This window comes from Sciurus carolinensis, chromosome 2 (genome assembly GCF_902686445.1).
Source record: "Sciurus carolinensis chromosome 2, mSciCar1.2, whole genome shotgun sequence".
In the NCBI taxonomy this organism is placed as follows: domain Eukaryota; kingdom Metazoa; phylum Chordata; class Mammalia; order Rodentia; family Sciuridae; genus Sciurus; species Sciurus carolinensis.
In genome coordinates this window covers 158,227,834-158,251,283 of record NC_062214.1, presented here as the reverse complement: position 1 = coordinate 158,251,283, position 23,450 = coordinate 158,227,834, and the positions used below count along the sequence as shown (strand labels likewise).

General features: G+C 35.8%; 1 protein-coding gene across 1 annotated transcript in view; it reads right to left on the bottom strand.

Moving 5' to 3' along the window:
• The window catches only part of Arid4a (AT-rich interaction domain 4A), a 70,232-nt gene that overhangs the window by 4,722 nt on the left and 42,060 nt on the right, over positions 1-23,450 (bottom strand). Inside the window, exons 13-23 of the mRNA XM_047539435.1 lie at positions 22,781-22,875; positions 22,498-22,595; positions 20,812-21,043; positions 18,091-18,341; positions 15,225-15,422; positions 12,093-12,177; positions 10,605-10,746; positions 7,565-8,701; positions 7,253-7,357; positions 4,169-4,375; positions 3,294-3,440 (exon numbers count right to left, since the gene is read on the bottom strand). Coding sequence (XP_047395391.1) covers positions 3,294-3,440; positions 4,169-4,375; positions 7,253-7,357; positions 7,565-8,701; positions 10,605-10,746; positions 12,093-12,177; positions 15,225-15,422; positions 18,091-18,341; positions 20,812-21,043; positions 22,498-22,595; positions 22,781-22,875 — 2,697 coding nt within the window. The remainder of the gene's footprint in view (positions 1-3,293; positions 3,441-4,168; positions 4,376-7,252; positions 7,358-7,564; positions 8,702-10,604; positions 10,747-12,092; positions 12,178-15,224; positions 15,423-18,090; positions 18,342-20,811; positions 21,044-22,497; positions 22,596-22,780; positions 22,876-23,450) is intronic.

The following is a 23,450-nucleotide window of genomic DNA, read 5'->3' as shown; positions in this document are numbered from 1 at the left end:
TGTGATTCATTCTAACAAATTCTTATACGTATGCTAGAAATCACTTATTCTCAATTTAACAACTTACTAAAAAAAGAGGAAAAAAGGGAAGGAATCTTTTTAGTTGTCTGAAACTTACATCACTATTAGGAAACTGAACCCAAAGGAGTGGGGAGTTCTCAGAAGAAATTAATTAATTTGCTCTTTTCTTCTTCTTTTTTTTTTTTTTTTGTGGTGCTGAGGATCGAACCCAGGGCCTACCGACTGAGCTATCTCCCCAGCCCACTGTTCTTTTCTTCTTTTTGTGTTTAAAAGTACTATAAAGACTTCTTGCTAAAGTTTTTTTTAAAAGAAAAGGACAAAGTCTGATCTCTTTCCATTTTGCTCCATGCTATTCCCAGAAATTAAAAACTGCTGGAGTCAGCTGTGTTGGCACATGCTTGTAATCCCAGTAACTCAGGAGGCAGAGGCAGGAGAATTGAAAATTCAAGATCATCCTCCCCAATTTAGCAAGACCCTGTCTCAAAATAAAAACAAATTAAAAAATTTAAAAAAGGTCTATGGATACAGCTCAGCAGTAGAGCACCCCTGGGTTAATCCCCAGCACCAAAAAACCTGCTGAACTTGAATGATTTAAGACCACATGACATAAGTCATTTTATCAGCAATTCACCTTCTAAATCTTTAGCGAGGGCATAACATTTGTCTCAACAAAGTCAAGCCTTCAGGTCATTCACCTTGTACTTATCTATTTTTGAGGTGTGCTCCTGGAGCCCCTTTCCCCACTTCTGTTCCATCCTATTTCTGGAGTAGCTGCTTTCCAGGTCTGCTATGCAGTGGTCACCTTACAGCTTCCATTCACCACCACCCTGGGATTTTCCTTTTCTGTTTTTCTCTGTGAGATTGCCTTTTTGCTGAACTGCATATTGTTTCTTAGCTTGGCTTCTAAATCTGACTTAAATAACTTGATGCTGATCTGAGATTCATTTCTTTCATATACACCTTTATAAGGTAAACTTTTAGAATCTATTCTTTGTCCATAGGATTCTAAATTTCAATATGTGCGTTGCTACAAATCTCTCCCTAACCCCCCCGATTCATTAGAGGGTACAGTGAGTTCCTTCAATCTTCTAGATTCATAACCTTCAGTTCCGAATTTTTTTTCTTTTTTTCCCTTTTTTTGTACCAGGGATTAAACCGAGGGTGCTTAACCACAGAGACACATCTCCAGCCCTTTTTTATATTTTATTCTGAGACAGGGTCTCGTAAAGTTGCCTAGTGCCTTGCTAAGTTGTTGAGGTTGGCTTTGAACCTGTGATCCTCCTGCCCCAGCCTCCCAAACTGCTGGGATTACAGGCATGCACCACTTGCACCTGGCCTCTGAATTTTTTTTAATAGTATATCTTTTTGTGTTTTTTTCTAAGTTCTTTTTTATTCTCTTTATTTACTTTAGCATCTATCTTTATATACAGGCTTTCCTCAATTATCTGGTCACATGGCTCCCACATTTAAGAGAGGGGCATCAAAAAGCTAACAGGAAGCTGTCTATGAATATCAAGGATTTTCAACATGGGTAATGCACATGCACTGATTAGCACAGATATTGTTTTTTGGTTCAGGAGCATGTTGGTATTTATGTTAGGTCATTCTTCCTGTGGCAGTCAATTTCTTCAGAACCTCCTCCCAGGAATGGGCACAAACTTGGCTACATTTTCAGTGAGCCAAAAGGGATTAGATCTTAGGTTGGAAGACAGATGGGAGTCTTACTGTTTGGTATTCAAACTTTTCACTCGATCCATGACTTTCAATTCAACACTTACTCTCACTTTCAGCTATGGCTGGTGTCCGAGTCTACAAACCTACCCTCTGTTAAGTTAATCTCCGGTTTTATTCTGGACATGGGGAAAGAGTTAACCTTGCTTTACAGAGGGGGATAAGAGGATCTAATTTCTCTTTCCATTTTCACCTAAGCTCCATTTTTCAGCATCATTCCACATCCCTGCCTTCAGAGCTTTTCTGGAATTAGGTGGTATGAACTGGCTTGCTGCTTGTTTTGTCTCATTGCAAGGACAAGTCTCATCTGCCAGGAAAGTTACAGTAGTCCATCAGCTGCTAAGCTATCAAAAGACATGCTGTTGACATTTCTTTTCTCCTTTGGTGGGCTGTCTCATGCTCTAGTCTTTCTGGACATAGGGTTTTAATTTTTTTAATGAATAAGTTATCATTATTTATTCATCCATCCCTATTTATGAACATTTAGGTTATTTTCCATTTTCCTCCATTTCAAAACAGTAAAGAATATCTTTCTATAGTTTGTCTTGGCCACAGGAATAAGGATTTCTCTAGGCCTGAAGGATACACCTAGAAAAATAATGTATTCTGCATATATTCAGTTTTTGTGGGTGCAATACTGCTCTAGAAGTAGTTATACCAAACTGTTCTTTCATAAACAATATATAAATTCCCTTTCCTCACATTCTCTCCAGACATTTAACTCGAAGTCAACCCTACATTTTATTGTGTGTGGTGTAGTGTGTGTGGTGCTGGGACTCAAACCCAGGGCCTTGTGTGTGACAGGTACTCACTCTACCACTGAGTCATATCCCCAGTCCAACACTACATGTTTTTAAGATCTAAGTCAGATACTTTATCCCTTCAATGATTACTCGAAAGTATCCTGTCCTTCCACTAACTTCTACACTGGTTAATATAATCCCTGGTTGTCCTTCTACATGTTAAAATCTTCAAGATCAAAGTCTGTAGTCAATTTAATTCATCTTTTCCATTCTGCCACCTGGCAGAGTGCCTAGCATATGATGAAGTGGTCATTAATGATGGTGAGCTGCACTGAATTACACTACAGTTGCTCAGGAAATGACTTACTGTTTCAGCAAGACAAACCCCTTGAGGATCAGCCTTATGCCTTATTTATTTCAATGAACCTCAAAATAACAAATATAGTGCCTGTGAATAGGCACCCCAAAATATCTGTTGACCAGAGTGAATTTCAGAGGAACTTAGTTCTTCTGGAGAACCTACCACATTTAGTAAATCACATATTTTATAACTTAGTTCATACTCCCTTTCAAAGGTCTTGTACTGATTAATTCAGCTATTAACCCATTCACTTCAGTAACAGCAAAAGAAAACACTAGAAATCCAAAAGCAACAATTAATAAAAGTATACCACATTCAGAGTGACAAACAAATCTTCTAAAATGATAGGATATATATATATATAATATATATTTATATTTATATATATTTACACTTATATATATATATAAAAACAGGGAAAAAATTAATAAAATTACCTTCTCTGTCTTTCTTTTTTAATCTTTTTCTTCTCCTGTCTATGGTTGCAACTTCAGACTTCAAAGACATGTAATATTTTCTGATTTCCTGTAATTTTTCTTGAAGAAAAGAGATTCTCTCTGTACTATTCATATTATCTAATTCATCTATAAGGGAAAAAAAATGGATTTTAAAATGTATGACAAAAAAAGATGGCAGTTCTATCAAAAATCTAACTCATAAATGCATAAAAGTTTTAGTTTATTAAAACATACCATAATAAGCTCAATAAGGCTCTTTAAAAAGGTAAGACACGAATTAAGTTCATGATTAAACATCCTTGTATGTCCAAATTTTCTATATTCAATATGTATTACATAAATATAAAAAATGTAAGAAAACATCAAAGTAACCCTGATCTAGAATTATTTTTCTTCTTAAACATTTTTTTAGTTGTCAGTGGATCTTTATTTTATTTATATGCAGATTTGAGAATCGAACCCAGTACCTTACACATGCTAGGCAAGCACTCTACCACTGAGCCACCTCCTCAGCCCTTTATTTTTTTACTTAAAGACAGGGTCAGGGTCTTACTAAGGTGCTGAGGCTGGCCTCAAACTTGTGATCCTCCTGCCTCAGCCTTCCAAGCTGCTAGGATAACAGGCATGTGCCACTCCATTCAGCTCATATGTATCTTCTTAACTGGCAATTTTGTCAATATTTATCAAGTTAATCTTAGGAAAAAATATAGATTTGTATTTAAGATAACAAGTGGTGATTAATGATTTGGAATACACAAATAATTTGTTAAACATTATTCCTTATTTTATTAAATTGGCATTTTAAATATACTCCACTTTACAATATACATTCATGTTATCTATAAGTTTCTTACTGAGTTGAAAGCTCCACTTATATGTCCTAGGAGAGGAATTTGGATGTTTTTCTCTGTGTTTCTCTTTCTCTCCATCTTTGATATGGGGGGAGGTTCTTGCAGGTGATCGTGTAAGCTTCTGTGGCTTAGACACACTAAGATGCTTCACTGGGGTACATTTACTTGAATTGTCTACAGCTGGAAGATCTTCACTATCACTGCTTTGTCCTGTAACAACAACAGAAAGTTTACTTGGAGACTATAAATGATAAAAATGCAACAGACCCAGCAATTACACTTCTTGGTATCATACTGGTGATCTCATATTAGGAGATACTTTTGATTTCTACTGAAAAAGCAAAATTAAGAGTTACACATTAAGTTTCCAAGTCCCTTTCCTACCTGTATTTTTCTTCTATTGTTTTTTTTTTTTTTTTTTTTTTTTAATATATTTTGATCTTGAAGAGTTTCTGGACAAACTGATCTTCTCAGCTATGCTCTTAAGACTGTCTACTCCAGCTCCTCTCCAACAACCAACGTCTACTGTGTTCTTGCTTTTGGTTGCCAGAGTGCACAGCATGCTTAGATCTTTCCATCACTGGAGAAAGATAGGGAGGGAAGGGGAGAAGACCTCTCCCATCAACTGGCACCTCTTTTCCTCTTTTTAGGGTCAAACTTCTTGAAAGAGAAACTCTATTATCCTGACTTCTACATCTCTGTGCTCTGGTTAGGGACATAAACTATTGGTTCAATTCAATTAACTTATTTTAATCCTACTTGAATATTCTACAGCATTTGAAACTTATTTCTCATTCAAACCTCCTAGTGTTCACTAACTTAAATTTATCTCTGGTCAGTTTCCACTCTTCCTCCTGGCCCACATAAAGGGTTCTGCCACATAGTTCTATTTTTGTTCCTTTTTCTGCTCATTCTTTTAATTCTTCTATAGCAATCTCATCCTCTCTCAAGTCTCTGAAAACTAAAACTAGACTGCCTTCTAAGTCCCAGACCCAATATTTTCCTAATATTGGGTAACTTTAACTTAACATTCTCCAAATTTCTCTTCCTATAACCTGCTACTACTCCCATATTCCATATCTTAGTTAACTAATTTCTCATACTTGACCAATTATAAACAATCCTAGTGATTTTATTTACCAAATCTCTTTAATTTATTCCTTCTTTCACTGCCTTTTAAACCAGATCCTTTCCAAAAAGTAAAACTAGTCATGTCCTTCCTTTATCAATCTTTTGAACTTTTAATTTGATAAAATTTTCAAATTTACAAAAAAGTAAAACCATTACCCAAATTATTTTCTAACCCATTTGAGAGCAAGCTGATGTGCTAAACTAGAGGACTTTAGTATGTGATATTTCTCACAGACAACATTCTGTGTGTCAGTTCTGTACTGCTGTATTACAAATTAGTCCTCAAATCTCCTAGTGTTTACTAATTTAAATTTATCTCTGGTCAGTTTCCACTCTCTTGCTCCTGGCCCTTAGCAGTTTAAAACAACAAATGTTCATTATCTCACACAGGTTTTGATGATCAGAATCTGGGAGCAGACTGCATGGTCTGGCTTAGGAATCTTGTGAGACTGCGTGTGAACTTTGAGTCAGGGCTTTAGTCTTTGAAGACTTGACTGAGCCTGATGGATCTGCTTCCAAGGTGGCTCACTCATTCTCTCAAGTCACTCGCTATTGATACAATGCCCCCAGTTCTTCAGCATATGGGCCTCTGGACAAACTGCTTCATGTCCTCCCAACAGCCAACTTTCCCCAGAGCAAGTCATCCAATGGAAAGTAAGGAGGAATTCACAGTGCCTTTTATGACCTATTCTCCAGAATCAAGCTCTATCACTGCCACTTTGTTAGAAATGGGTCATTGAGTTCATCCCACACCCATGCTGATAGAAGTTAGGCTTCACTTCTTGAAAAGTATCAATGACTATGTGGAATTTTTTAAAACTACCACACTCCTACAGAACCATAATATAGCATCAATGTCAGAAAGTTAGCACAGATCATTACTATCATCTAATCCTCAGATCTCCAGTTGCCCCAATTAAACCCTTTACAGCAGTCAGATCCAGGTGAGAATCATGTACTGCATTTAGTTGCCACATCTCTGAAGTCTCTTTCAAGCTAGAACATTTCCTCTTTCCTTGATTTTTTGAAGGACCTTTTGATCTTTTCAATTTTGAAGATTATAGGCCAATTGTTATACAGGATATCCTTCAGCTTGAATTTGTTGATGGTTGGTTTCTCCCGATCAGATTTACATTATGCATTTTGATAGGAATATCACAGATGTAGCTGCTAATGTCCATTGGGACACTGTTTCAATCAGGATGGGGTTCACTTTGATCATGTGACTAAGGTCGGGACTGCCTGGCTTATCCATTGTAACATTATCACATTCCCTTTGTAATTCCTAATACTTTTATATGCTCATCTCCTATCACTCTTTCTCCTTTCCTTAGACAGCAACTTCCAACTACTAAAATGCCTTTTATCCTATATAAATCATATTCCTTTCCTTGAACTGTGTGTCTTTTATAACCTAGAACTTCCTTTACAGACTTGTATAAAGACATGTTTTAGAGGTTGAATTTTAATCTGTCAAAATCAATTACATTTATCTCTACAACGTTCTCTAATTTTATTCATTATACAAAATTTGTTTTTCATGTAATCTAATTCATTCATACAGATTTACTAATTTTTTTATCAATAAGAATTGCCCTTATTTCTCCGTGTTTTACAATTATCACACTATCTACAAATTAGCTTTTCTAGCTTAAAGGAAAACATTCCCTGCAAAAATGTAAGCTTTATCTACTCTTTAACACCAAAGTAACTGTATTTTTCTTTTGAGTCCCAAATATGTTCCTCTAATATTAAACTACTTTCCATAAAACACATGAAATAAGCATAAAAAATAATTACATCTATCCCAGTTCTACGTAAAATTGATATGTACCTTCAGATTATTAATGGAAAAATATAATAAACCAGATTTATTTTTAAATGAACACAAGCCAGGCTCGAAACCAGTGAACTGCAGAAATGACCACCACCATACAGACAGAGGCCAGCACTGACCTGCTCCATTCTTGTCATTTTTGGCTACAGCACTTGTTCGCTTTGGGGTACGCTTCTGTTTTTTTGCCATTAATCCACTATTTCCATCACTTGGCCTTTTCTGACCTGAAATAAGAGGAAAGAGAATTTGAAAACAACACCAAAAATAAGGGTGGACACAATTATTCATCCATGTCCTCTACATGTACTTCTATATATACATTTTTTAAAGCAAAAAGAAAAAAAGATGGTAGTTAAAAATCAGCAGTACCTGAAATTCTTAACTTTTGGTTTTGACTTAAATTTATGCAAGTGTTTCCCTGCAAGCCTTACCCTTCTCCCTGCTCTCTCGTTCCTGTACAATTATGCTGCAGGTACCAGGGGTGGTGCTGGCTTCAAACCCATTTGCTGATTCCCTCTCGCAGAGACCTTCTTGAGACTCTTCAGCAATGCTGTCGACCTCGATCGTTATGTCGCTCTCACTCTTTACACTTCGAGACTCGTCCTGACTGAGAGTAAGTGGTGAAGCTACTGAGAAGTTATGCTGTGCTGCAGGAGGGAGGGCAGGCGGGACAGAAACGAGGGAGCTGGACTCGGGGCTCTCCACTGCCACATCCTCCACGCTGGTCTTATCCTTCTCATCCAGATCATCCAGATCAACTTCATGGCAGACCAGGGTTTCAGGTCCAATCAGAGGCATTGCCTCCTCCTCTTCTTTCAGTGGTGTATGTACAGTTTCTGCAGCTGGACTATCAAGTTTTTCGCCACTCGACTCTTGGGCACATTGATTTGACTCTGCTATTAATGATGGCATTCCTTCATTTTCTGTTTCAAAGTGCTGTTCAAAATTTAAATTTTTTATCCCCTCAGATCCAATACAATCACTGGTCCTTTCTTGAGACACACTATTTGTCATTTCTGCTCCATTCTCAATTCTTATTTTTTTCTCTGGTGATGATTGTCCTAAAATTTTCCGTTTCAACTTTTTTTCTTTCCCATATTGGTCAATTTCATCTTCAGTAGCACAAGAAAAGTTTTTACTGTCTAATGAGGAAAATTCAAGACTATGAGCTTCTATGTGAGGTTCACTTCCTGCTTCATCCGGGCTAAATGATGAAATCTTTATAATTTCTAAAGAAAGATCTTTTGTTTTGCTTCGCCTTCCCTTTCCTTTAGGAGATTTTTCTGCCTCTTTCTTTACTTCTTCTACTTGTTCCACTTTGTTTCCAAAAATCTGCACTATTTGTTCATTCTCTCCAACTTCTAACTTCAGGGTTTCTAAAGGCTGCATTTGAGTCCTATCATTTTCCTTTAATACGTGTGCAGCAATCTTTGGATTTTCTTCATCTAGTTTATCATCATTTAAATTATCATTTTTTTCTAGTTCTTCCTTAATATCAGGAGAGAGTTCTTCATTTATCGAATTCTTTTCTAAAGGATCTTCTGTTTCACTATCAGATGAACAAGAGTCTGCAAGAAAAAAAATTATTATACTATACAGGTTTTTATCTTAATTACCAATGTAATCTTACAATAAAAAGCCTACAAAACATAAATAAAACTCTAAATCACGTACCTCCAAATATTCCCTACACAAATTTTCTACATGAAATAAGCCATGACATTTGTGCCAAAAATTAGGGGAAAGGGATTTCAAAATATACTCTGTGAAGATATAGTACATAGCATATTACTCTCTCAATGCTATACGAAGAGCTGTTAGGTCATTTTCCCTAGTATCGTATTTAGGTTACAATAGCCTGTAGAAGGGCCAAAGGACAAATACTAAGAAGTTATTATGTTAAGTAGTTTGATCTAAGATCTAGTATATACTGATTAATATAGGTGTGATCACCATTTGTGTCCTAAGAAGGGAATATGACATTCCACTTAAAATAATTCTGGAAAGATGACTATTTAAAATGAGCAATGTGAATACTCAAAACTTTAAATTCTTACTGACAGACAAAAAAGCACAAAAGTCACCTGCTTGCAAGAAAAATTACTTTTTTTTCTTTACATCAGAAAATCTTTAAAATAATAGAATAGGGAGGGTTCTAAGGTAGTATGAGAACTATAAAATACAAAAATCCTGCCCATATAGTACTCATATCTGAACGAAGTTCAAAAAGGCAAACTATATTTGTTTAAGTGAAAAAGTGTACAAAGTTTTATTTCATGGTTTCATCATAAAAATAATACAGATGGTTGTTTTTGATTTTGTATTTGTGTGTGTGTGTGTGTGTGTGTGTGTGTGGTATTAGAGACTAAACCCAGTAGTGCTTCCCCTTTTTATTTTTTATTTTGAGACAGGGTCTCACCAAGTTGCTAAGGCTGGCCTGGAACTTGTGATCCTCCTGCCTCAGCCTCCTAAGTAGCTGGAATTATAGGCATGCGCCACCATGCCTGGCTTAGAATTCATTTTTCTAATGTTGAAAAAAATACAGTTTTTATAAAGAAGTTTAATAAGGCTGCTATGTATAATTTTGTAGGTTGTACACTACACAAAGGCAGGCCACCTAAGGGGTACCTTTCACTTTGTGGACATCCTGCATTTGTATTTTATGACAGCACTCCAGCAGATGGCAGTAAAGAGGAAAGATGCCCTTTTTAATGTGCACTCAAGCACTATATGGACTAAAGGCAAACTAGTTCAGGACAATCTCTTGAAGGGAGGGAAAATTTGTAAAACAATCCTTTAAAATTTCTTAAATTACATGTAAAAATACACAAAATTAGGAAAGTGAGGGGAAAGAGTAAAAGCAGAATAAAATATGATCACCTACATGCATCAAAAAATATACTTGTATTACATTAGTTTGTACTCTCTGAATAGCATAGTCTCAGCTTTGTTGAATAGCACTAAACTTAACAGGAGACACTAGTGCATGCTTTGCAGCAAAGCGTAGCACACACCAGGTCTCATGGATTGTTAATTCATCCTCTATTAAAATATCACTAGGTTTTAAATAAAAACAAAGTATAATAAGCATTAGTTTGGAATTAAATTTTGTAATTTAAATCATATGAGATTAAAACATAGGTGGTTTTTACTATGAATCTCTCACAGGACAGTAATTTTAACAAGTCATGTACAACAGAGTGATGTTAAATGATGGCTGCATGTAGGATAACAGTCCTGTAAGATTCTATTGCTAGCAATGCCATAACCATCTTGGTTTGTGTAAGTACACTCTATGATGTTGCACAATGACAATGCTTTTCTCAGAATGTATTCCCATTGTTAAATGACACATGACTGTTTATGTATTATTGATTTTTTAAAAAATCAGTGATCCTCAAGAGTGAGCATCTTCCATTCCATTTGACAGAAGTGAGCCATCTGGCATAGCACTGTGAGCATATCTGGTACCTGATTTTCCTTCACTGTTTGCTGTCTTAGATAAACCATATGGCAAGTTTGATGAAAGGGTTGATTTTAAAGGAGGTCGTCCCCGTTTTGACTTCTGCCTCTCTTCATCCCTCTTTTCGTCTTTTTCACTATCTTCTTTATTCTGGGTAGTAACAAGGAAATGCATGAGAATGGTCAATGCCTTAAGAAAAATGAACATTTTAATTTTCCAAGGAAAACTAAGAAAAAAAAACTAGCTTATTTGTCAACCCCTAATTTGTGCTTATAGAAAAATCAAAAACAGTTCTCTAACCTCTTTATAAGAATATGATATTCCACAATTTGTAACACTGCAATTATTTTGTGCTAAAGCTAGTGCACTCGCAAGCTATACAACTATTCAGTACTCCCCCTGGTTCCTTATTATCCACTGAGGAAATAAAGACATCAAAAACAGACAATACACTTGGCAGATCTCTATTTTACTAAATTTTACTAATAGTTTCAAGAATTTAAACATCAGATTTAGCATTTTTAAAATATAGTGGTTCCCCCAAATAATAAAATCTGGCAACCTTGGGTCAGCATTGCCACAACAGAATGGTTAATTCCAGGGGCTGGGGAGATAGCTCAGTCGGTAGAGTGCTTGCCTTGTAAGCACAAGGCCCTGGGTTCGATCCCCAGCACCCCCCCCAAAAAAAAGAATGGTTAATTCCACCCTCTCTAGTGAGAACCAAGTCCCCTGTGTGTCACTTTTAGTCCTACTTTACCCTTTTCCTATAAAAGTTCCCTCTACAGACATTTGCGTTTAAAATCTGTGCCCTAGGCATTGCTGGTTTTCATTTTTCCATGAGATGATGTGGTAACAGGTTTTAAATTTTTACTTTTTTAGCACCTGAGTTATAATAGAGAAAATCGGCAACAAACTTAATACAATTATTACAGTGATAAAACAAAATTTATTAAAAAAAAGCACAATACCTTAAATGCACATTACTAAATGAAAGAAGCCAACTGTAAAAGGTTATCTGTTGTAATGATTTCAACTATATGACATTCTGGAAAAGGCAAATTTATGCAGACAGTAGAAAGATCAGTGGTTGCCAAGGTTTGGGAGAGGGTAGGAGGAGGAACTGACCAAGCACAGAGTACTCTGTATGACACTTTAATGGTGGGTACATGGCATTATACATTTGCCCAAACTCAAACTATGTGTGTTGTACCTTCTGTGTGTTCATTACCGTGCTGTAAACTGTGGACTGACAATGATGTGTCCATGTGGGTTCATCAATTGTAACAAATGCGCTATTCTGGTAGAGGTTGAGGGAGTTAACAATGCAGGGCAGGGGGGCTCATGCATGTATGTGGCAGAGGGCATATAGGAAATCTCTGCATCTTCTCAATTCTGCTATGAAAGCTAAATTGCTCTAAAAAAATAATGTCTTAAAGAAATATAGAGTTTGAATAATTCCTGGACCTATCATAAAGTCTATGAATGTAGAAACATACCTTAGCTTTCTTCTTTTGTTTTTTCTTTGGTCCACCTTTGTCCAAAGGCCAGATTATTCTGTCAGCCTTCACCCATTCATCATACCTTAAAATGAAAATTTAAAAATTTCATAGCGATATCCTATTTAAAATATATTCATCAAACAAAAACAACGGTGAGTAGATTAAAGAGTTTATTTCCATGTTGACAGAAATGTGAAAGTCTCAGAGGTGGGTTTGTGGGTAATGTGTACCAACCACCATACGAGGTGCTTTGTTGTACCAACTATCAACAGGGAAAGCCAAGAGAAGTTTTTAGAGTTAACAGGTCAGGGGAGGTTGGGGGCTGAGCAAATGCTAAGTACATACAGAAACTACTGGAACCGCTTTGTTTTTAGAATTCCCACAAATCTGAGCTTATAAGCAGATTCTGTATTGGAATGCACTCTATTGAACAAAGAATACAAAGAAAACTCAGGTAAATTAAAATTTGCAACATGATCAGTTCCAGATTATATTATCAAGTCCTTTGAAATTTCTGTTCCTCCCCAGAACTCTTTAGTCTCTACTATTTCTAATAAAATTTTATTTTGAGTCATATCATCTTTAAGATTTTACAATTTTTACTGATATTTATATATTTAATTTCCTTCAATAATTTATATTTTGTTTAACTTGAGTATAAAAATTATAGGCTGTTCTCACTTTAAACTGTACTGTGTAAGTAAACTCATGTATCTGGAAATCATACCTGTGCTTTGTAATTCAGTTACCATGGAGACGTATAAGATAAGAACATGGTTCCAACATGTGCAAGATTCAGCTGGGATGGCACCATGATACCTACACTATAGTTTGAAATATAGTTAATTCTGGTAGATTAACCCAAGATCTAAAGCGTTTGGAAAAGGACTGTCTATAAGCATTGTACCAGACTTTTAAGTATTTGTATTTTATTATCTTAGAAATATTCAATCCTGAATTTTGTTACCTTATTTACATACATTCATTTGGGATATTCACTGAGGACCTACTGGTATGCCAGGCTCTGTATGAGGAAAAAGGTAGGGAACAGAAAAAACAAGGCCTTGCTCTCATACAATTCAGTCCCATATGAAAGAGAGCATATAATGAAATCAAATGGAACCTGGGAAGTGCAATAAGAGTTATGTATGTGACCCAGTACTAACAAAGGAGCAAATGTCCAATTCTGAAATTTTCCAGGAGACATCAAATCACCAAGAAGCACAGGCCTGATCTGGAGTAACTTGGCACAGGCCACAATGGCCCCATGAAAGAAGGGTACTGTTGTGCGGGTACTTCCAGCGTCAATATTGCCAACCAAGGGGGTTCCAGCATTTCTCAAGTAAAGACCTGAACCCCACACTTGCACATGTTTTCATTTTAGAAATTCGACTAAATTCTGAAGGAACTATAGGAGCTTCATCTCAACAAGCAGGGCAGAATTACACCAGCTTTCAGGAGTATGGAGGACAACAACAAAAAAATCATGTGACTAACCCAGTAGGAAACTAACACCAAATTAAGAGAAAACTAATCATATGAGTATTGATTATTCATAAAGTAAAACATTAAAAAGATGAGAAAGAAGGATGATAGAAAACAGAGATTCTAGACAGAAGAACTGAAAAACACACAGATGGCAAATAAGAGTACATGGGCTGGGCATGGTGGCACATGCCTATAATCCCAGTAACCTGGAAGGTCGAGGCAGGAGGATCACAAATTCAAAGCCAGCTCAGCAATTTAGTGAGGCCCTGTCTCAAACAAAAGAGGGGAGAGGGAGTTGTGGATGTAGCTTAGTAGTAGAACACCCCTGTGTTCAATTCCCAATACCAAAAAAAGAGTATATGGTTGTGAACTGAACAGAGTCAAAGAAAATAAATTTTAAAATCTTATATTCATTAAGCTCCTACCTTTTAAGATGATGCCAAATTATAAAAAGACAATTAATTATCATTGAGCACTTACTAAGTACCAAGTTCTTCTAAACACTATACATGTTAATTATAGGTGTCATTTTACGGTATCTCTCTGAAATTTTTATTTCAGTATTTAATTTATTTCAGGATTTTATTTTCCCCAATTTAGTGATGAGGGAATTGAGTCACAGAAGAACATATACCTAGCATGTAGAAAAACCTTAGAGCAAGATGGCTCCAAGTGAATTCAGGTAACCTGGAGATTTCAAATACACAAGACTTTCCAAAGGGTAAGAGAAAAGCAGCCCTGACATTCAGGAATCGGCCTGGTACTGCTCTAGCTAGACCTTGGTGTTGTGACAAGCTGATCTGGCTCTTGTTGAACATGAACAACTTCACACAACATCAAATAAGTCTGCTCTGTGCCCATGACAGATCTAAGCAAAAATCAGACCACTCCCTAATCATATCTGAACACAAGGGGCAGAGGGCAGGGGGGAGACAGGAACATTGTCCAAGCCACAAAAATGACTAAACATTCTTTTTTTCCTGTTAATGAATCACTGCTGCTTCTTCACCAATTACAGTGTCAACCTTGGACTAGTCTTCTCTCCTTACAGTAAGACCAAGAAAATCAATTACAAAATTACCCCCAGCTTCCTGACAGTACCTCATATAAAAGCAAAGTTTTACTTCCTTAAATCCTCCCTAAACCACCTAACAGGAGCTCAAATCTTAAGTTCTTTCCAACATTCCTTGTTAATTAATCAACTTAGAATTATTACGATGCTTGACAGAAATCAACATTTGCACAGTTGAGTTATAGCCTCACTCCCTGACCATGTTCTGCAATACGTTTTCACAGAATCCTGGGCTATTCCTGTTCCCAAAGATGGCACCCTGAGCCTTTGCTATTGACCTAACTCTGTTAGAGCTGTGCCCCATGATTCCCCATGTTATATGTTCTTTCTTACTGTAAATGAATAATAAATCCAGCTTGTTCCAACGACAGATCCTGGTGATCTGGAAGCACTGACAAAGCTTGTAAAACAGTACAAATGTCAACTTGTTGGGACAAGTTAGAATACAGGTGTGCTTTTAAAACACACACAAATACACCACGTGCTTAAGTCTTCACAAAATTAAACTGATCTCTCAACTACTGACAAAATTTCAGTAGTTGGAAGGAAATACTTTCTTGCTTGCTTACCTGACATTCCATCCATAGTAATGTACCAAGTATAAAACTTCTCCATCATCAATTTCAGTGCTTTTAATGCTGGCTTCATAAATTTTCTGAGTTTTCCCTCGTCCATACTTCACTTTCACTTTGGTTCCCGTTAGACAGGGTTCCATGTCTTCCTCATCTTCCTCCCCTTCAGAGTCACATTTGCTCTCAGTTTCTTCCCTGCAGTAAGTTATAACATTGATAATGCTACTAATCACTTAATGGGGAACAAAATCATATGTGCTAAAAAGAATCCAAAGTGTAGAATATTCACAACCTATTACCTTAATAATGTCAGTGGAGGAGGAGAAGAAGGAGGAGAAGGAGAAGATTTTTATGGACTACTTACTAAGAAATTTGTTATGTAAAGGTGCACTGTACCAAAAGTAAATCCACACTTATTAAAGGCCAATCAATAATCACAGTTAATGATGATGTGGAGTCAAATAAATCACTTTTGATAAAATAAGAACAATCTGCTCTGAAAAAGTCTTTGGAAATCATATTCAAGTGCCACCTTAACATGTGAAATAATCTAAAGATATTTTGTAACTTCCTGCAACTAAGTATCATAAATCTACTATTTTATGCTCATTTTAGAATAGTTCCTAGTTTTTTTAATGGGCTTAAAAAATGAACAAGGGCTCTCTACCCTAGTAACCATGTTTTAAAAACCAATTTACATATTAAAAGTCTCCTTACTCTACCAAAGAAACAGTTGTTTTTGTTGCTTGTTTGTTTGGCTTGGGATGTCAGATAAAATCTAAGGGTATTTTATCACTGAGCTACATCCCCAGCACTATTTTATTTTTAATTTGTGATAGGATTGTGTTAAGTTGCCAGAGCTGGCACTGAATTTGCTATCTTGTTTTAGTTTCCCAAGTAGCTGAGATTACATTGAGAGCTACTACACCCCAGGAAACAACAGGTTTTGAACGTGAGGCCACTTGCGATCCCTGCCTTGGTCTCCAGAGTCCCTGGAATTACAGGCCTGTGCTACTGAGCACAGTAAGCTCTACATATTTTATGCTTTTTCACTTATATCCCATCAACTCTTCTTTGAGAATCAGATATAAAAAAGATTCACATAGATAAGTCCACAATATTTTGAATATTTTTATTATAAAACATTCTGTTAGCCCTAGTAGGATTCAGAAGAGAACTGCATCAAAGAACATTTAAATGTTACAAGAGTTTTAAAAGCTTAAGAGGAGGAACTATGCTCTATAATAAGTATAGGGCATTATTTTGATGCCCCCTCAGGGACTCAATTCAAAGACGCTTTGACAGACCATTTGCAATGGGAATGTTTTCTCCCCAAGGACACCATCCAATAATAGCCCGAAGAGGTAATTTCTGAGAAAAATAACTTAAAACAGAAATCACCATGAAGTCCCATTTCCATAATTCCTAATACAAAATTGGAATATAGACTGTGTATGCTATTTATATATTTAATTTTTATTTAATAAAAAAGATTATCCTTCATATTCAATCAAATCTGTTTATTCTTCTCTAAAGAAAATCGCAGTTACATTTACATATTAATTATGAAGTCTTTTTAAGCCATACATTATTTATTGTAGAGATTCATCATGTTTTATATTTATTAGGAATATACTATAATACACATACAGTATTTTGATGTTTATTTTGCACATAACTACAAGTCCCTCTTTTGTAAGTGGTTCACTTTTGCTTATATATATTAGCCAAATATTTAAAATACTACATTTGTATCTTTATACTCAACGCTAATTATTTTCTCTCACTTTTCCTAATCCTAATTATATTTCACTAGTTAGAACTTTCATTTTTTTTACTAACCTACTTCACAAATAATTGTGATAGCTCCTATGCCTATTCATATTGAATCAGATTACCTCTCCCTCTAATTAATCCTATTTTTCTGAATATTTATTCCCTCAGTGGTTAATTTTCAGACTGTGTCAGCTACTAGTTGGATGCAGCAGGCCACTTTTCCCAAATCTGGCTTAACAACTCAATTTTCCAGAAAAGTTTGGCATTACATTAATAAAAGAATCAAAAATCATTATAGAGAAGAGTTTATATTTTAAGGAAGCATGTTATGCTGTTGTTGCTCTTTACAACTTGTTTCTTGTAGCTAAAAATTAGCAAATCCATTTAACAACACTTACAGAATGGCCAAGTACATAACAAGGTCAGACGTGACCCTGATTTAGTTGGACTGCCTAATCTTTAGCTATTTTTATCATTTCAATCCACACACGTCTAGTACATGGAAAAAAAGATACAATTTTTACTCAACAGCAAACAGGATGGACATTAAAAAGCTGAAATTTATTGGTGTGATGTGGGGCAAGAATGTATTTTCCAAACTACAATCAGGGGTGCATGCCACTTATTCTAATACAGTAACTTGAAAAAATAAAAATATCTCAGATAAAGCTAACACACAGAAACATCTGCTAGTACTGTGCACCCATGTGTTTGTTAGCTTTCCCACATTGTACCTTTTTTAAAATGGAATTTTTGCTGTCGCTGTTTCCTCTTGTCCACTTCCTCCATTTTTCTCCAGCTCCCTTCCCTGCTGTCAACTGCAGGACCTTTCTTTTGACTGGGTGGCGCAGCCTTCTTTGAGGCCACTGTTTAGGGCACAAGTGCTATTAAAATGGTGCGACCAGTATATTCTCCAATTCCGAAAGGCGATACACATCATCTTCACAATGTGTCTCACCTTCATTAGACAAGAGGAACGGAAGTCCCAATAAGAAAACATTCCCTCAAACCTGAATTTCTAAGCAGGAACAAAACACTGTTGTACCCCAGACAGCTGCTTCTGGAGAACAAACATAAGATAATGTACCTCTCTTGGCTTTTCTCTTCCTCTTCATCTGAGTCTTTGTCAGAATCCTCTTGCTTTTTAATTTTCTTCTCTTTTTGCTTTGGCGTATTTTTTCTCCCCAGTAGTAGTTCATTTTCTTTTTTCTCTGACATTTCATAGTCATCATCTACACCCTTATTTTCTGTATCAATATCTTTTAATTTGTCTTCTGTTTTCTCCTCTTCAATTTCCTTTTTAATAGAATTTGCATCTCGAGCAATTCTCCTTCGTCCCTAGTACAGGAGATAAAGCTTTAAAATAGTTATCAATACAAAGGGGAAAAGATATCTCTCCTCTGAACCTTCACAGCAATGACTAGCCAGCTTTTTGGCTTGAGGTAAGACCCCTGAAAACCCACATGTTCTTTTCCTTCTGAAGAAAAAGAATAAGCAATATAAATTAAATAGTTATATGCAGATTTACCATTAGCCCTTTCCATACAGTCCAAGAGAAATAAAAATTTTCTTCTGGAGCTGAGGGTGTAAATCAGCAACAGATCACATGCTTAGCAAGTGCAAGGCCCTGGTTTCAGTTCCCAACATCAAAAACAAAAAACAAAATCTCCCTTGTTCACTATATTATTTTAGCCCACTTTTAATATTTCTTGACTACAATAAAAATTTTATATGAATTATGTAAATGCTAATAACAAGAGTTAACAATAATAACAAAGCAACGTCCTGCATTATGACCTCTGTGGTCTCTAGTTCTACTATTTACTAAGATGAAATTTACATTATCACTGTACAATACCCCTCCCACTTGGAATACAGCAAGAACCAAAAAAAAAAAGGTACCAGCAACTTAAGGAGCACTAAAATACTTGACAACTACTATCTCTTTTCCCTAGTTCCTATGTGCTACTTACACTTCAAAAGCACAAAAAGGAGAAACTTATTTCTACTATAAAGCACTAGAACCTAAGTTCCATGATGGCATGGGTTTTGTATTATTTACTTCCATGTTCAAAGATCTAGACAGTACCCAAGACATCACAGGTACTCTTTAAATATCTATGTAAATAAATAAAAACTGTTACCTATCAAAATTTTAGTTTTTTACACGTATCTCCCGGAAATCTCATTTTTAGAAGTCTGGTTTATATGTTCGAATAAATGAAAAGGTTGTTTTTACAAGCATATGTATTGAAGCACTTTTTGCACTGGTAAAAAATTGGGAAAAAAATCTTTGGGAAGGTAAATTTATGGTTCATCTATTGCAGAATGTCTTACATAGGACAAGGAAGGTCTTTAGGTAAAGACAAGAAAGAATGTCCATAATACATACTATCAATTTGGGTATTTCATAAAATTCAATAGAAGATAACATCTACTAGATGATAAATTGGAGTGGCCAGTTTAAAAAAATAGTTTTCTAAACAACTAAAGAAAAAATGGCTTCACCTTCTTCTTCACTAAATATGACTTTGCTGAAAATAAAACATTTTACAGTACTTCTTTGATGATAGTGTGCTAAATTCCTTTTTTCCTAAAAGGCGATAAAAACTATTACAGAACAAGCATTGGACACTGGTCAGAATGGCAGATGACAATTCCTGCACACAACTTGCACGTTAATGGAGAGGAAGAGTAGAGTTGGAGGATAAAGCCAGAGAGCATGTGGCTAGAGCTGAGACTATGCTATGAAGTTACAGAGAAAGTCATCATCTGGTTGGAGGCTCACATGTTACAAAGAGGAAATTCATTCATTCATCCAACAACTAATTAGTAAGCACTTATTATGTGCTAGACACTATTCTAGAAGCCTGGGGTCTGTCAATTAAAAAAAAATTAATATTAATCCTTGCCCTCGGGGAGTGCAATTCTAGTACAGAGCAAGGTAAAAAAGAGACAAAAATAATAAACAGAATGTGTAAGTAAATATGGAAGAGGGTGACACTGGAGGGACGAGAATGCCAATGAGCAGAGGGAGGCTGCAATTTTAGGAGGGACCTAGTATAGGCTTCAGTGAGGTGACATTTTAGCAAGACTTAAAGGAAGGGAATATGCAAGACTTACCCCACATGAGAATGACTAGAACAGACACAAACAGAAACAAGAGGAAGAGTTTTCAAGTAGAGGAAATAATGTGTGATACATTTAGAAAAAGATAGCTAACCTAGTCTGGATGTTATGGTTTGGATGTCAGGTGTCCCCCAAAAGCTCATGTGTGAGATAATGCAAGAAGGTTTACAAGAGAAATGATTGGGTTATGACAGCATTAACCCAATTAGTATATTAATCCCCTGATGGGATTAACTGAGTGGTAACTGAAGGTGGGTAAGATACGGCTGGAGGAGGTGGGCATTGGGGGCAAGCCTTTGGGGTACACATTTTGTAACTGGTGAGTGGACTCTCTCTTTGCTTCCTGATCGTCATGTGAGCTGCTTCCCTCTGGTATACTCTTCCACCATGACATTCAGCCTCACCTCAAGACCCAAGGAATGGCGCCAGTGTCTATGGACTGAGACCTCTGAAACTGTGAGCCCCCAAATAAACTACCCTCTCTCTAATTGTTCTTGTCAGGTCTTTTAGTCACAGCAGCAAAAAAGTTGGCTAACACACTGGCTGAAGTGTAACAAAATAATGGAAAATAAACTAGGTTCACTGTAGTATTTCTATGCATAGCTGAAAATGTCCATCATAAAAACTTTAAAATAAAAAACGTAAAATGAACCAGATAAAACTACTATAAAGTACTCACCCTTGGAGATTTTAATTCTATTTCTTCTCTTTCACTTTCACTATTTGAATCAATATTTTCCTCAGGTTCACTTTTCACTTCTATTAAAGGCATTTCTTGATTTACTTTTAGAGCCTCTTCCATTGATTCTTCTAACTCTTTTTTTTCCACTTTTACTTTTGGCTCATGGTGGTGAATAGTTCTGAACTGAATATTTGCAGAACGGCAGTACTCCTCAAAACCATAGAGATACCTAAAAAACCAATATTTCATTTTAGGAAATCGTGATCATTGCATAAACTTGACTATTAAGTTATTAAACACACATAGTTTTAGAAAGTAAAACATTTGTGGTGGACGGGTTATTAGAAATTGAACCCAGGGGCACTTAACCACTGAGTCACATCTCTAGCCCTTTTATATTTTATTTTGAAACAAGATCTCACTAAGTTGCTTAGGGCCTCGCTTAGTTGCTGAGGCTGGCCTCCAACTTGTGATCATCCTGTCTTACAGGATGAGGGATTACAGGATTACAGGAATGCGCCATAAAACTTATTTTTTCAAATGTACTTTTCCTATGTTACTAATTTCTGGGTGTTTTGCATAGGATTATACCTGTGTGCATGATTTATACATGAATTATATGGCTTCACTGCATAATCACTGCACCCTGTTTTCTCAGTACAAAATTTGGTTTATACCCATCCATTGTGTAACGACTGCATGGTACAACTGTCTTTGCATGTTACTTAAAATGTAAATATCAGCAGTTTATTCACCAGTGGCACATGGATGCACATTTGTCTTCTCACACACCATGAACCATAAGCCTAGAAATCTCTGTGCATGTTCACTGTCAATATATTTCTGCAAACCAATTTATATGTAGTTTGTTCAGAGTGCTCCAGTATTAATGGTAAACACAACTTGTATGAGTAGAGCTGAGGGTGCACTGGATGAGGAAACCAATGATAGTGCAGAATCTTCAGACACAGAAGACTAAATTTTTTAAGTCCATACTTCATGAAAACATAAGAAATTTTCTCAAGTGTAATATTTCGACTATAAATCACAAATCAATTAAAACTAATGTGTTAAATTTTTTAGACTGTCACAAAAAATGATGTGCAATTTTAACTATTCAGTTTTAATGCATATTCACAAGTATTCTGTGCATCCTAGTCTTGTACCACAACAGTTTTAGTAATAAATGATTTTAAGTACACAATTAAAAAAAACCTTCACATTACGATTGCACCCCACTTTTTTTGAAAAAAAAAAAAAAAAAAAGGCATAAAATCTATAACAATTATGCAGTGAAGTATGGTAAATAGAAATTCTGTTCATAATATAAAACTCCTTCCTGAGAAATCCGAGTTTGTAACAAGTGAACAGAGCTATCACAGTTCTGATATAAAGGCTGTTCACTCCAAATAGAATGCTCAATGACATTTACCTTAATATCAGATGATAAACATCCCTGATTTTGGAAAGGACATCAGTATAACATGAGAAATGCAGCAAAGCAGAATAGAGAAGACTGTGAAATAACTTTCAATCACAAATATCATCTATTAGTCTAAACCTTTTCATATATTTTCTTAACATTTATGTTCCTTGATGCATTCTTATTTAATTTTTAACAAATTTAAAGGAAAATATTACCTGTAAATAGGTATTCTTTAATGAATAAACTATACTACTTACTTTCTATAAGCAGTTTTTACATTGTAGGAAGCAGCTGAATTCAAAATTGGAATGCCAAGGTCCATATAAATTTGCTTCCATACAGCACCACTATCAATCTGGAAAATTAAGTTTTTGTTTGTTAAAATTTGCAAAGGGAAAAAACCTTTATACTAACATTTTATGATCTTTAAGAAAATGGGTTTACTGACTAATGTGCATATAAGAGCTCAACATCAGATGGTTAACTTTTCATCACATCAATATACAATTCAAAAAGCAATTTGATTTTAAAGACACTTACATTGTCACATCCACCCTGATGATAAACCAGTCTAAAGAGTTTGAAGAGATTGAGGTCTTTGTAGCCCAAAACAGGTGGTTTGTTGATTGGGGTACCTTTTCACATCAGAGAATAAAAACAAAATGTTTATTCAAATGAAAAATAAAAAATTGCCAACAAGCTATCAATGACTAATTCCCCAAATTTCATTAATTAGTGAAGAACCTTAAATGCTGCAAGGCAACACCAAACATCCTCTATAGTCTTCACAGCTTTGTGGGGCCTTCAGACTTTAAGTGTTGTACTTCTACAACTAGTGAAGTCATGTCTCTGATAGTGAATTGCACAAAACTAAATTGCACTTTGGGACTGCAAGGTATGGCCAACAATGGTGCTGGTTCATTTAGGCATGAACAAACACAACGGAAAGGGAAGTTTTAGGCCATGGTACCATTCTCATTGCTCTAACGCAAATGTTAAAGCTGTTAGCAGTAATCTGAAGGACCATTTCTGAAAGCTACAGAATGTCTAGGATTTATCTGAGGATTTTCTAGGACTAGTGAATGTCAAGGAGCATGATGATTTATAATTGGTTATATTTATTCTATCTCTACTAGAAATCCTATCCTATTCAGACAGATTGCTCTTCAATTATTTAATTTGTAGAGACCAAGGATCAGGCTAGTTCACT